General features: G+C 48.4%; 1 protein-coding gene across 1 annotated transcript in view; it reads left to right on the top strand.

The window, feature by feature from the left end:
* The window catches only part of LOC139227822 (T-complex protein 11-like protein 1), a 101504-nt gene extending 88884 nt beyond the window's left edge, over positions 1-12620 (top strand). The window contains exons 6-10 of the mRNA XM_070858891.1: positions 2143-2279; positions 4818-4987; positions 7527-7708; positions 9868-10031; positions 11398-12620. Coding sequence (XP_070714992.1) covers positions 2143-2279; positions 4818-4987; positions 7527-7708; positions 9868-10031; positions 11398-11627 — 883 coding nt within the window. The 3' untranslated portion in view covers positions 11628-12620. The remainder of the gene's footprint in view (positions 1-2142; positions 2280-4817; positions 4988-7526; positions 7709-9867; positions 10032-11397) is intronic.
* Positions 12621-13617: the final 997 nt, after the last annotated feature.

Genomic DNA, 13617 nt, shown 5'->3' with positions numbered 1-13617 from the left:
CTTTCCCCCAGTCCCCCTCTCTCTCCCCCCCCCCACTCTCTCTCTCCCCCCTGTCTCTCTCTCTCTCTCTCCCCCCGGTCTCTCTCTCTCTCTCCCCCCCTCTGGTCTCTCTCTCTCTCGCTCTCTCTTCCCCCCCCCCCCCCCCGCCTCTGGTCTCTCTCTCTCTCCCGGTCTCTCTCTCTCCCCCCCCCCCCCCTCAGTCTCTCTCTCTCTCTCTCTCTCCCCCCAGTCTCTCTCTCCAGTCTCTCTCTCTCTCCCCCCAGTCTCTCTCTCCAGTCTCTCTCTCTCTCTCTCTCTCCCCCCCCCCCGGTCCCGGTCTCTCTCCCCCTCTCTCTCTCTCTCTCTCTCCCCCCCTCTCTCTCTCTCTCTCCCCCCCCCCGGTCCCGGTCTCTCTCCCCCTCTCTCTCTCCCCCAGTCTCTCTCTCTCTCTCTTCCCCCCAGCCTCTCTCTCTCTCCCCCCGGTCCCGGTTTCTCTCCCCCCCTCTCTCTCTCTCTCTCTCTCCCCCCGGTCCCGGTTTCTCTCCCCCCCCCTCTCTCTCTCTCTCTCTCCCCCAGTCTCTCTCTCTCTTCCCCCCAGTCTCTCTCTCTCTGGACCTCCGATTCTTTTCTCTCCCACAGAAGGCCGCAGAAATGTTTGTGCAGATAATCTCAGCAATATTTTAGGCAAAAGTACTGGCGATAATTCAAAAGCCCTCGAAGTAGCTGCTGCGGCGATGGTCTCTATGTTCCATGAGTTTGTGGCTTGGCCAACTTCCGGTTTCCCCGTATGTCGCACGGCGCATGAGCGACCGGATCAAGCGCACATGCGCAAAAAGGGGGCGGAGTCCAAGATGCAAATGCACAGGACACAACACAGTTGTTGCAAATAATCTCTCCATATTACATGTGCTACAATTGCCATATGTCATGTCTCAAATTACTCATATATTGTGTCCCAAAACATTATTTTCTGAAAGAAATCTATCTAATTTACATTTGAATGAATCAATACTAACTGCTTCCACCATCTCCTTATGGAGTCTGTTCCATAGATTGACCACTTGCTCACTAAAATAATGGAGGTAATTTTAACCCCAAAAAACGAGGGGGTATGGGTCGGGTGGGATGTTAAAATGTTTAAATCTCAAACCCAAACCCAAAGCGCCAGCAACATGGTTTTACCAGAGGCGGAGCGAAGGGAGTAAGTAACCAATCCCCTGACAGGAGGCGGGTTTGGTCATTTAAATATTATAATGAGGCTGCATTCCTCAGATTTGACCTGTCTTCCAGGTTGAACCCTGGACGGCCGGGTTTCCCGGGCCCCGGCAGCTAACGGGAGGCGAAGACTGCTTCGTGGAAAAGTGTCTTTACAGCACTGCTTGTGGATGCTTCTCCCAGTCCCCCAAGCTAACCTGCTTCACTGCCCAGTCAGACCATCCCCTCACCCCCGTCCTGCCTCTGGTCAGACCCCCCCAGAGATCAGATTACCTCCCCTCACCCCCCCCAAAGATCCGGAGCCCTTCTACGCTCCCACTAACCCAGCTACAGCCTCGCTCCCTACCTACTACTGGGCTTGGCCTCCTCCAGAGCATTCCCGGCCCGACAGGGAGCCAAGCCTGTCAATCAGAGCGGGGAACTGGCTGGGGGAAAGAAGCACGCTGTGAAGTCAAAACTCTTCCCCTCACAAAACCCGCCCCAGTAAATATCGGGGCCAATGTTAAGCACAGACCATGTCCTCTGGTTCTACCGTTTTTATTCTACTATTTCCAGCTGCAATCTTTCTGGGTCAGCTCTTCAGATGATTATAAACCACTCAATATATACCCACACAGTTTATAAAGTCATCGAATCCATCAGTGAGATTATCACTCCGAGATATGCATTATTCTCTGTACAAGCCAATCAATTGATTAGCTCAGGGCCTTACCTTTTACACGGCTGAAGTAGATTAAACTTTGACAGTAAAACCTCATAACAAACCACCTGTGGCCTCTTCTGCCTGAACCGTGCATTCACGTTTAAATATGTTCAGGAGATCACTAGCTGAAGCATCTCTCGGCTCGCTTTGCTTTCTCTGCTCACTAACCATCTCAGAGTAAAACAGCTTAAATCGTCCTGAGAGGAACGAAACCTCCAATCAGTCTGGTTTTTACCTTTTCCTAGGGAGATCTTCCGCGTGCTTGACCTGATGAAGATTGACATGGTGAACTTTACCATTAAGACCTTGAAGCCGCATCTACAACAGCAATCCATCCAGTACGAGCGCAGCAAGTTCCAGGAGTTCCTCAACAAACAGCCCAGTAAGCAACTCGGTAAATGGTCGTCACTCGGCCTGTCCTGGCACCGGGCCAGTGAGATGATAAACTGCAGGAACTAAGTTAGTGCAGAGAATGGGCCTGAGAGCTGGGGAGCAAGAGTTGATGTGCTTAAAATGAATGGAGACTGCAGAGATGAAGTAGGGGGTTGGTGGGGAGCGGTGAAAGAGATGCTCTGGTAGCTAAATTGTTAATGTGTTATTTCTGAATGCATTTGCAATGTTGCTGCAAATATTGCAGCCAGAGTGATTCCTCCCTCTCCCAAAGAAAGAGATAAATGCAGTTGTTTTGTGGATACTGGCATCCTAGCGCCTAAAGGTGGAACAGGCAAAAACTGCAAGGAAATGAAAGAAAAGTTAGCAACAGGCTTCCAGAGGTCAGAAAGGTCAGTAACTGTAAATAAAGTGCAATCTGAACACTTACCGGGTCAGCCCTTCAGATATCGCCCCGAGATCCTCCTTGCAGCACCTGCTTTCCCTGTTGGGAGTAGCGCCAGACGGTGAACGCAATACTAAGAGGGCGTTGCACACGTGTGGCGCTAGAGTGCGCAGCGCTATATGACAGCGCCGTGCTAAACCAGCAGTGAAGTTCGCGGCAGGCTGTCATAGCGCGGCGCTCGGGCGGTAGGTGATTAGCGGCTAGTTAGCACTGGGAGCTCACGGGTGGCGCTAAGCCGACGAATTTCTAGCCCAAAGTGTTTCTCTTCGCGCATGAGGACTCCCAGAGGTTTACTCCGGGTTACGTACTGGAGGTGCCAGGACTCTATCCTGCTTTCCACATGCTGTCACACACATAAGAAGGATGAACCCTCATAATTATTGTAGTCCAGAGGGTCAAGAACCATTTAAGCCCTTGTGACCCAAACGTCCTGGCCCAATCTGGAGTACGAAGCCTCAGCTGTTTTCCTTGAATGCACCTTATTCACAATCTAACACCTTTGTGGCATAACACAGGCTGCACAAAATTATACCTTTCTAGCCTCGGATAAAAGCCGTTTTGTTGGTCTCCCCCGTCCACACATAATACGCACACCTCGTTCCACCTTAGGCAGCCTTCCCTGATGCCTCTCTTGCTCGAGCTTGTTGCTAAAGAGCGACTCCCTTAGATTTGTTTTCCTCCCCCGTTGGAAGGGTCTGGGCCTGCGCTGAACTTCGATCCAGCCAGCCCAACTCGAGCCCGAGAGTCGGCACACGAGGAATCGCCGAGGGGGAAACCCTCCCCGCCATTCCGTCGCGAGTCAGACCAGTGGCTGAGGCAGCTTCCTAAAGACTGCAGAGAAATTGGAAACGGCGCACAGCTTACTGACCTTTGGTTGAAACCTAAGGCAGTATTTATGCAGTAATGGTGCTCACAGTGAGAACATGTCATCACAGATTCACAAAAAAGCCTCAATTACTGTCAGTGACACTTAGCATGTTTGAAGGGCATTCCTCTGGCTGCTATTTAATGCAGGTGTTAATTCCGTTTATTTTAAATGAGTCAACACCTCCGGCAAAACAGCACAAGAATGTCATACGAATGTGTTAAGTTCATACGACAAAAATACTTGCATTATTCAGCGCCTTTAGCATTGTAAAACATCACAAGGCACTTTATGGGAGTGATTATCAGACACAATTTGACACCGAGGAGATTTTAAGATGAGGTGCCCAAAAGCTTGGTCAAAGAGGTAGGTTTTAAGGAGCATCTTAAAGGAGAAGGGAGAGGTAGAGAGGTTTAGGGAGGGAGTTCCAGACCTTAGAGCTGAGACAGCGGAATCCCTGGAGAGGACTGGACTGCTGCTCTGGAAATGAGCTCTTATTCAGGAATTAAAGCAAAGACCTTTTGGCCTATTGGTGGAGGGGTCAATTCCGAGTGACATTGTTTTACGGTGGGTGTGGAAGGTTTAGAGGGGATTTGAAGGGGGTTCTGGAACTCGCTGCCTAGAAGCGTGGTGGATGCAGAAACCCTCACCACTTTTAAGAGATAGTTGGATGGGCACTTAAAGTGCAGGTTACGGACCTAGAGCTGGTAATTGGGATTAGACTGGATGACCTTTTGTTGGCCGACATAGTATTAATGGTAAGTACTACAGAGAATCGAATACAGCCAGGGTGATCTCCTGGACTAGTTTCGATCGCCTGGATGGGTCGGAGAGGAATTTTCCCAGATTTTTTCTCCCCAAATTGGCCTGGGTTTTCATCTGGTTTTTGCCTTTCCCAGGAGATCACATGGCTCCGGTTGGGGTGGAGTGTAGAGTGTTTCAGTATAAGGGGTGTTGCAGTTGTGTGAGGCGGACTGGTTTGGGCTGGGCGCTCTTTACCTTTCCGTCATTGTTCATAGGTTTATATGTAACCTTCAGGGCTGCTGACCAAGGGCTATGTGGCTCTGTGTCGGCCGGCGCGGACACGATGGGCCGAAATGGCCTCCTTCTGCGCTGTAAATTTCTATGTTTCTATATGGCTCAGTTGCCTTTATCGACTGAGCCAGTGTAACAGTAGTTTTCACACCAATCTGCCAACGTGACCTTCTCTCATTTCTCAGAGGCTTTGGAGCACACGACTGCATGGCTGAAGGCAGCAACTGAAGAAACTGTCAATTCTGTCTCACCATCTCACGGCAACCGCTCGGCAATGGTGAGCCCAACAGTGGTGCTGAATCGAGGTTACATGAACTTGTTGAAATGGGACCTTGACAGCGACACTTACCCAGAGGTAAGCTCCAAGCCACCAGTGAGGGGAACGTCCATTGGAACACGTTAAAGAGTGCTGTGCCTATCACTCATAGTTGTTGCCATGCTGGGGTATGTGGATATCCTGCTCCGTGCTGCAAGAGGGCAAGTTCCTTCAAGAAGGATGAGCAGTCACAAAACTAGCATGACAAATAAGGCGCCTTCATGAACTCAGCTGATATGCCACGACTACATTTCAGCCGTGAAGATGCAGTAAGTGTGCCAGGATCAATTAAATGTGTCACAATAACTTTCGATTAACAGAGGATACTGAACCATAAATGCACACTGAATTAATATCAATAGACAACCATATTATTGAGTGATCGTGTTATTTTAAGTTCAAGGTTAGCCTTGGGCCTATGCTGCCAACGTGGTTATGTACAGCCTCACTCTGGATGGGCTGAGCTAATTGGTTCCTCCATTTTTTTTGTTCTTCATTCACACCTATTCAGGTCTTCTCTTGCCTCTAACTTGCAAGCTCTTTGATCCCAGTCACACGCAGTTGACATGACCCACTGATTCCACATTATTGTGCGAGCGCACATATTAACTTCGGTAACGGCACCAACACAGAAACAGCACGTGCAATGAGAAGGCAGGGGCGTACACAGCTTTGGTAGGGCAGTCTCAGTCCTATTGGTTGATTGGTGTATGCGTGTGCGGAACCAGTTTGTTATGATAGTGGTAGAACTGTGCCCCCCCCCCGCCTCCTCCACACACGGGAAGTCCTGCCCTCCTCAACCCAGTCACACTCTGCCATTGTCCTGGCGTGGCCTTGTACGCAGTTCCTACCGGCAGTCACTGCCCCCTGTACTTTCTGCCCATTGGACCAGCAAGTTGGCTTGATTCATGGTGGCAGCTCCAGGGAAGGAACCGAGAGGCCTGGCAGAGTCAGACTCAGCGGGGGCCAAGGCCCCCGAACAACAGAGAAATCTTTGGCAATTGCACATTCGAGTGCGATGTTTGCTGATCAAGGTTGAAGTGGGCCCGAGGCACTTTGGCCCAAACGGCTGTGGAATATGTGAGGCCAGCTCTGGACACACCGCCAGGTTCCGTAACTCCTGCACAATTTCTCCCAAAAGGCCATCAGAAAAATAAACAACTGGAGAGAAATAAAATAAATTGTGTTTAACAATTGACTTTTGCGAGTAGTGCTGATGGGGCGACTCAATCCCAGTACACCGGCTGGGAGTGGGTTTCCTGATCCCATGTCATGAAGCTGTCTGTCTGATGCACATTATTCCTCCAACAATTTACATTCAAAATAGTCATACAAAAAAATAACATTCAGTTTTATTTTGATGATAGAGATGCGTCAAGTCATTTATTAAGAAGAAATGAATGGCACTCTCTGCATCTGAAACTCGATCATTCCTGGAGCCAACGACACTCCTGCACTTATGGAATGAAATGAATATTGCTGGCCCCTCACTCCCTCCGGCCAGTGTTGTCAGCATTCCCTTCCCACGTGTACAGAGGCGGCAAATTCAAATTGTCTGTCGATCCCAGTGGTGGGGTGGGGGGAAGAACACTATTAAAATGGGGGGAGGAAAATGCATGTAAATGCTGACCCCAATATACATTTAAAGCCCCCCCACAATCCGGGAACCTGATCATCCATCACTGTTTCTAAAAGAGAAAGTTGTTTTGAAAAAGAAGTGCGTACATTTGCCCGCTGCTCTGGGTTTGGAGAAGTCAGAATGTGTTTATTTTCCTCAAAGATGTCAAAACCTTCAGTTATTACCGAGACTACTTTAGGAGGGATGAACATTTTTATCAGGTTAGGCCCGCGTCAGGGGTTTGGTTTGTGTTGCTCTTACCGACCTTTTCCTGAAGGTGCTGACCTTTGCTGGGGTCACGGCCCTGGGTGCTGGCAGTCCATTCTTGTGTGAGTCTGGTCTGTGGATGTTAGTAACCTATTCAACCATGGCGCAGATCACAGCCAAATCCAGGCCCGACAGGCACATATGCATGCTGTCCAGCAGCATTCACTCAACAGCACTCAGGTATGGGAACCTGGGCTGGTTACCCAACCCACCCACTTCCCACCCCCACCCCACCCCACCACCCATTCCCCCCACTCCCCCCCCACCACACCACCCCACCCCCCCGCTCCCCCCCCCACCACACCCCCACCCCCCCGCTCCCCCCCCACCACACCCCCACACCACCCCACCACCCCCCACCCCCACCACACCACCCACTCCCCCCACCCCCACCCCACCCACCCACTCCCCCCATCCCACCACCCGCCCTACCCCACCACCACCATGTCCCCATAGGCCAAAGTCTGCCGGGATCAGTTCTAACACATGCAACTGGCTGAGTTCGTCTAATTACCACGGACAAGGAATCAAAGCAATTAGATTTAGTTTGAACTGACTTGACTTTCTAAATTGGCTATCATTGCTGAGCTGTACCCTCAATCCCGCTGTTAAGCAGTGATTGACTGGATTCTGCGGCTTTTCCGCTGACAGACACCATGAACCCACACTGTGTGTTTTTTCCTCTCCTTACAGACTGTGCTGATGGACAGATCACGTCTACAGGAGCTGCAGCAGCGACTCGATCAGCTGACTCTTGTGGCTTCCGTCCTTTTGGTAACCAGTAATGCAGTGGGAGCAACCATTTGTGGTTTGCCTGGGTTTGTAGAAAAACTAAAGCAGGTGACTTGTGCCCTGCTGGATGGGCTGAATTGCAAGTAAGTTAATCTGACCACACGTGTCTCCAGGAAGCGGCAGTGGAGACAGAATACTTTGAAGCATACCTATCAGCCCTTGCTATAATTATAACTCTATTCCTTCAGTATACACAGGTGAAAATGTTGCACAGTGCAAATCAACTTACAGCTGTGAGCGTGTAGACAGACACCTGCATGGTCTGGTATTTCGCGATAACTGCGGGAGGCTGACGGGGTAATGCACAGCTCCTCTAGTTTTTGTCTTGCCCTCTTGAGTTATGATGACACGGTAGGTTTTGAAATAGAAGGCTCTGGAATAATTCCATCATTCCGGAACACCAACTCTACCGCCTACCCCTTTCACCATTCAATACTTTGAAATGTCCAATCCTGGCCTCAAACACACCACCAAACGACGCACTCCAGCTGTCAATCACCCTCTGTGTAAAGAAACCCTTCCGAGCTTGAGCTGCTCACTCCGACCTTCCCTAGACATGGGGCTCTGTGTTCAGTCTGATCTTCTCCAGACATGGGGTTTGATGTTCTGTCTCGCCTTCACGGTTAAGGCTTTGAATGTTAATGATCTCACTGTACTATTTCTGCAAAGCCAATTAATCTAGCCACAATGGGCCTACTTTTATTTGATGAAATGCAGAGACAGTTATTCCACTGGAAAGGCTTTGTTTTAAGCATTTAAGGCAAAAACACCTTCCCAAGTTCTGATTTTCAAGAGTACCATAGGCATTTTGGAGGGCAAGACCAAAAAGTATATCTGGAGGTTGGCTGCAACAGGCTGAGAACCATTCGTCTTATTGAACTATTGAAATACCACTTATCTCATCATTGTTTGCCCAACATAAGTGGGCATGGGAGTTGTATAAATATAGCAAGGGTACGGGATTGTTCAGGAATACAAAAGTGGTTTGAGTGCATGGTGGAAACTAGGTGGGCCGAAGACTGCAATGCTGCTCAAAAACCTTGACAGAGCAAAAAAGACATGTAGGGTGGGCAGGTTACTGAAGTCGCACCTAAATGAAGAAACATTATAGAACTGAACTTTGCCAGTGCTCACTGACCCACAGCCTGTGCGGCACATCTTTCCACTGGTGCTCACCCATGGCCTGCGATGAGATGTTGACCAGAAGGAATATGCATTTGTCCAGCTGTTGAACAGAGTTGTGATCTTCTTTATCTTCTTCCGAAACACCTGGGGGTTGGGTCCGGTTCCTGCACAGACCTCGATTTAGCTTGAACCGATAAACTGATCAACCAGCTGTGCGTAAAACAAGTCGACAGCTTGAAACACTCAGCAGGTCAGGCAGCATCTGTGGAGAGAGAAACAGAGTTAACGTTTCAGGTCGATGTATTGGTAACTGAGGAAACCAAAATGGCCACTGCTGGGATAAATGATAACCTGGATATCGGGCAACTCCTTTGATGCAAAATACTTCCTCTTCTGTTATGTGGATTTATATTCACTCTTTGGGAGGTTTTCTTTAGGAGATTAGGGGGTAGTTTTATTTTTTCACCCAGGGCTTTTCCTATCTAACTACTTATTAAGCTTGATGGCAAACCTCTGCACTGTCTCTCGGGGCAGCTGCTTGGAGCGACTTGCTCTCAGATTTTTACTCACCCCTAAAACCTTTCCACAGACATGTCTGAGGCCGGGAACTCACAGCATGGGGAAAAGCTGCATTCTGAGACTCTTGGCATGGCATGTTGGGAGTACAGGCCTCGCTGTAACACGCTGACTCAAAATGAAATCCCCACACCTATCATTTTGGAAATGTTAATTTAAGGCAGTTTAAGTCAGATTTTTTTGTCTGTTTTCCACCTTGACCCTATTTTAGGTCCCTCCCATTAAGTCCTAAGTCATATTTCCTGTTCAGACGAGTGCAAGGAACGATCTGGACTCTCCTTTGGCAATCACCAGTTTGGATGGCCAATAGGAGGATGATGTTTGGGAGGTGGTTTCCTGCTAATGCCAGTTTTTTTTCTCCCTATCACAAGCTGGGTTGAAGCTATGCTCTTTAAAGCCAAGAACAGCTGAGGCTTTGATTTTGAATCCTGAAAAGGTGAAATCTTTAACCAAAGGGTCCCTCTCCATCAGTAATAACAGGAAACATTATATTAAAATGAATTCTTGTTTTGCTCCTCCTGTCAATCCCCAGGATTTTCAGGTTAGAAGAAGCTCTACTTGCAGTCAGTGAGCAGGTACACCGAGAGGTCAGCCGGTCACTCCCTGAAAATGGATACGCACCCCTGACAAGTGAGCAAGAAGCCACTTTAAAAGGACAAGTCCGAAGCCTTACACAGAGAGACAATGTCATTCGTAACCTGATCGGTGAGTCCTATGTAGAACTTGGAAAGTGAGCCAGGTACTCTTGGAATGTGATCAGCTCCACTGAGGCAATTTTCTGAATAATATGAAACTGCCTTGTCATTGTTACTGTAATAAAATGTGTTCTTCTTTACTCAGAGTAAATATGAATTAAAACAGAATGATCCATTCATATCATCATTATAGGCAGTCCCTCGGAATCGAGGAAGACTTGCTTCCACTCTAAAAATGAGTCCTTAGGTGGCTGAACAGTTTACTCAGAGTAAATATGAATGAAAACAGAATGGTCCATTCATAATGAGCATTAAGAATGTACATAATGGCTCTGTTGGTTAATGCATTGCCCATGGTGATACTGAGGCACACAGACCAGCAAGATCGCAAGATTGATTTGAAGAGTGAGCTGATCTCCGGCAGAGCCGAAATATAATTGATCATAAAGCTCATAGGAAAGAAAATCAGTCAGGGTTCCCAGCCTTTGGATGTGACGCCCTCTGTCCCTCCCATACTTGAACAGCCTGCCACAACTCAGAGTTAAAGGGTGGCCACGTTGGCGAACAGCCAAAGGATACTCGTATCCATGGATCTGTACCCTAGGATGGGTCAGCACCTTCAAGATCAAGCAGGAGAAAATTAAGGAGGGGCAACAACAGCTTAAATAATGTGCTACGTTCAGAATCGAGGCCGTATTGGAAATATTGTCAATGTTCACAGCAATAACCGGGAACGTGCAGTTGGGAATGCCCACCAATAAATTTCTTCTCCCTTTACCTTGGCACAAGAGGAAACTCAGTAAAGGACGGAATCTGTGAATAAAGTATCCACAGATCCTGCTCATTGCAAAGCAATCCAAACCTCTGGATAGTCCAACCAAACATCTGGATAGTTCAACCAAACACAAGCCAAACATCTGGACAGTCCAACCAAACACGATCCAAACATCTGGAGTCCAACCAAACATCTGGATAGTCCAACCAAACACGATCCAAACATCGGGACAGTCCAACCAAGCATCTTGATAGTCCAACCAAACCTCTGGATAGTCCAACCAAACACAATCCAAACATCTGGAGCATCCAACCAAACATCTGGATAGTCCAACCAAATCTCCGGATAGTCCAACCAAACACAATCTAAACATCTGGACAGTCCAACCAAACATTTGAATCTCCACCATACCACATCTGAATCTTTGAGTCCAAGATCCACCAAATTCTTGTTTGAAGGTCAATATGTTTTGCATTCACTGTACTTATGCAGAAACGTGAACAATTCATACATTTTACTATCTTCTGCGCTGTGTGCCTTGCTAGGCCCCACCCTGCATGGTTATTTAGTTGGTTTAATTATCCTGTATCTTTTTCTGTAGGTGAGCGGATCCACTCGTACCTGAATGGTTTTCTCAGTTCCCCGAGTCCACAGAACGGTCTTCATGCTCTCCCAGGAGGCCTCGCTCCAGTTCAAGCAGAGCTGAAGGAGATTGGCTCCACGTTCAGCTGTATACTGCATCACAATAGAATGGTTTTTGGACCCTATTACTCTGGGATTCTGGCAAAGCTGCTCTTCACAGACGGAGACGCTGGGATGGACTCTCGCTGAGTCTGAAAGCAAGAACTGCGGTAGAATCATGGGCAAGGATCAGAACCTGAGAGGTGAACAAGCACTGTCTGAGGCAACATCTTAATCATATCCGTCTAGGCAGTGAGAAATTCTAGAGAAAACCTGAAAGGTGAATAAGGGTTAAGGTTAGGGTTAGGACTGTCTGAGGCAACATCTTAACCATATCCATCTCGGCAGTGATAAATTCTAGAAATACCTAAAATGTTCAGGATAATAAAAATTGCTAGTGGCTTTATCCAGGAAACATAAATCCCATTTAATCCAATACTCCAGTGCGTTAACAGCCGTGGACAACCATTAACAACCATTGAAAAGAAAACTTGTTCTTCTGTTTTTATCCTCATTCTTATCTTGGATCACCCTGTGCCATGCATCTGTCACGGACAAGGAGGTAAGTAGGCAGCCTGTGGCCAGCATGACTCCAATGCCCCTCAGAACTGTGAGAGCACAAGGCCCTCCCCCTCCACTTTGCCATAGCTGAAACGCTGAGCTCAGTGTGTGTCAGATCACAGACCGAACGCTCACCGGACAGAGGCTTCCCAAGCACAATCCAGCGGCATCACCAAAACTGTAAATTCCTGACCCTGCAGTACAGACTTACACGAGGCACATGCTGAAGTCAAGGTCACTCTGGACCTGCACCTTTATTTCACAGCTCTCGAGTGCCACACTTGCCTGGGACCTGCCTTTATATACCTGTGTGGAACAGGTATGCAGTGTCTCCTACAAGTGCAACCCTGGTGATAACGTATGCTTGTGGTTACAGGTCATATCTAGTTACAGTCATGTATAGCATGGTAAGATACAGTTATATACAGTAGTGTGAGATACATGACATCATCCTCCCCCAAGGTCTTATTGTCTTTATAGATTCAGTCTCTCAGGTGGTCTACGTTCTCGCGTGGAGCATCTTAGTTGTGGTTCAGTTGTTTGCCTTGGTGCCTGTTTTTCTTTCGGTGTGATTGCTGGTATCTCGCCTGGGCTGTCTGTTTCGTTCAGTGTGATTGCTGGTATCTCGCCTGGGCTGTCTGTTGAGACTGCCCTTTCCTCAGGTTGTTCCCTCTGTCTGTCCACCAGGTGTGGTGTGAGTTCCACATTGTAGTCTGCCTCTGGTTCCGCAGTGTTGTTGGTGAATCTACTTTTTACTTGGTCTACATGTCTCCGGCAGCTTTGGCTATTGTCCATTTGTACAACCAGTAGCCTGTTTCCTTCCTTGCCTGTTACTGTCCCTGCAAGCCATTTGGGATCCCTGCCATAATTTAGCACAAACACTTTGTCCCCTATCTCATTCCACCTCTCCCTCGAATTTCGGTCATGGTACTCAGTTAGCTTCTGGCGCTTTGCCTCAACAATTTCATGCATGTCTGGGAGGATTAACGAGAGCCTAGTCTTTAAGGTCCGTTTCATCAATAGTTGCGCGGGGGGAACCTCAGTCAACGAATGCGGACGAGATCTGTATGCCAGCAGCAGTCACGACAGGCAGCTCTGCAGCGTGGGACCTTGGATTTTTAGCATGCCTTGTTTAACGATTTGCACTGCTCGCTCCACCTGGCCATTGGAGGCCGGCTTGAACGGTGCCGTCTTAACGTGATTTATGCTGTGGTCAACTATAAAATCTTGAAATTCTGCGCTGGTGAAGCACGGACCATTATCACTGACCAATATGTCAGCATGAGTGCCCACCGCTGAAAGCGCCGAGGCGTTGCCGTTTATTGACGTGCACTCGGATAGCAGGGACGTGAGGGGTTTGTGGTCGGTTTCTAACGCGAACTTTGCCCCGAAAAGGTATTGGTGCATCATTTTGACACCGTACATGCACGCGAGCGCCTCCTTCTCAACCATATCGTACCCGCGCTCCGCCCGCGAAAGTGACCTGGAGTCATAAGCAATGGGTTGTAATTTACCCGCATCATTGACATGCTGTAAGTCGCACCCGACTCCGTACGCTGACGCATCACATGTAAGAACT

The sequence above is a fragment of the Pristiophorus japonicus genome, chromosome 17, assembly GCF_044704955.1.
Source record: "Pristiophorus japonicus isolate sPriJap1 chromosome 17, sPriJap1.hap1, whole genome shotgun sequence".
In the NCBI taxonomy this organism is placed as follows: domain Eukaryota; kingdom Metazoa; phylum Chordata; class Chondrichthyes; family Pristiophoridae; genus Pristiophorus; species Pristiophorus japonicus.
This window is presented reverse-complemented; position numbering and strand designations above follow the sequence as displayed.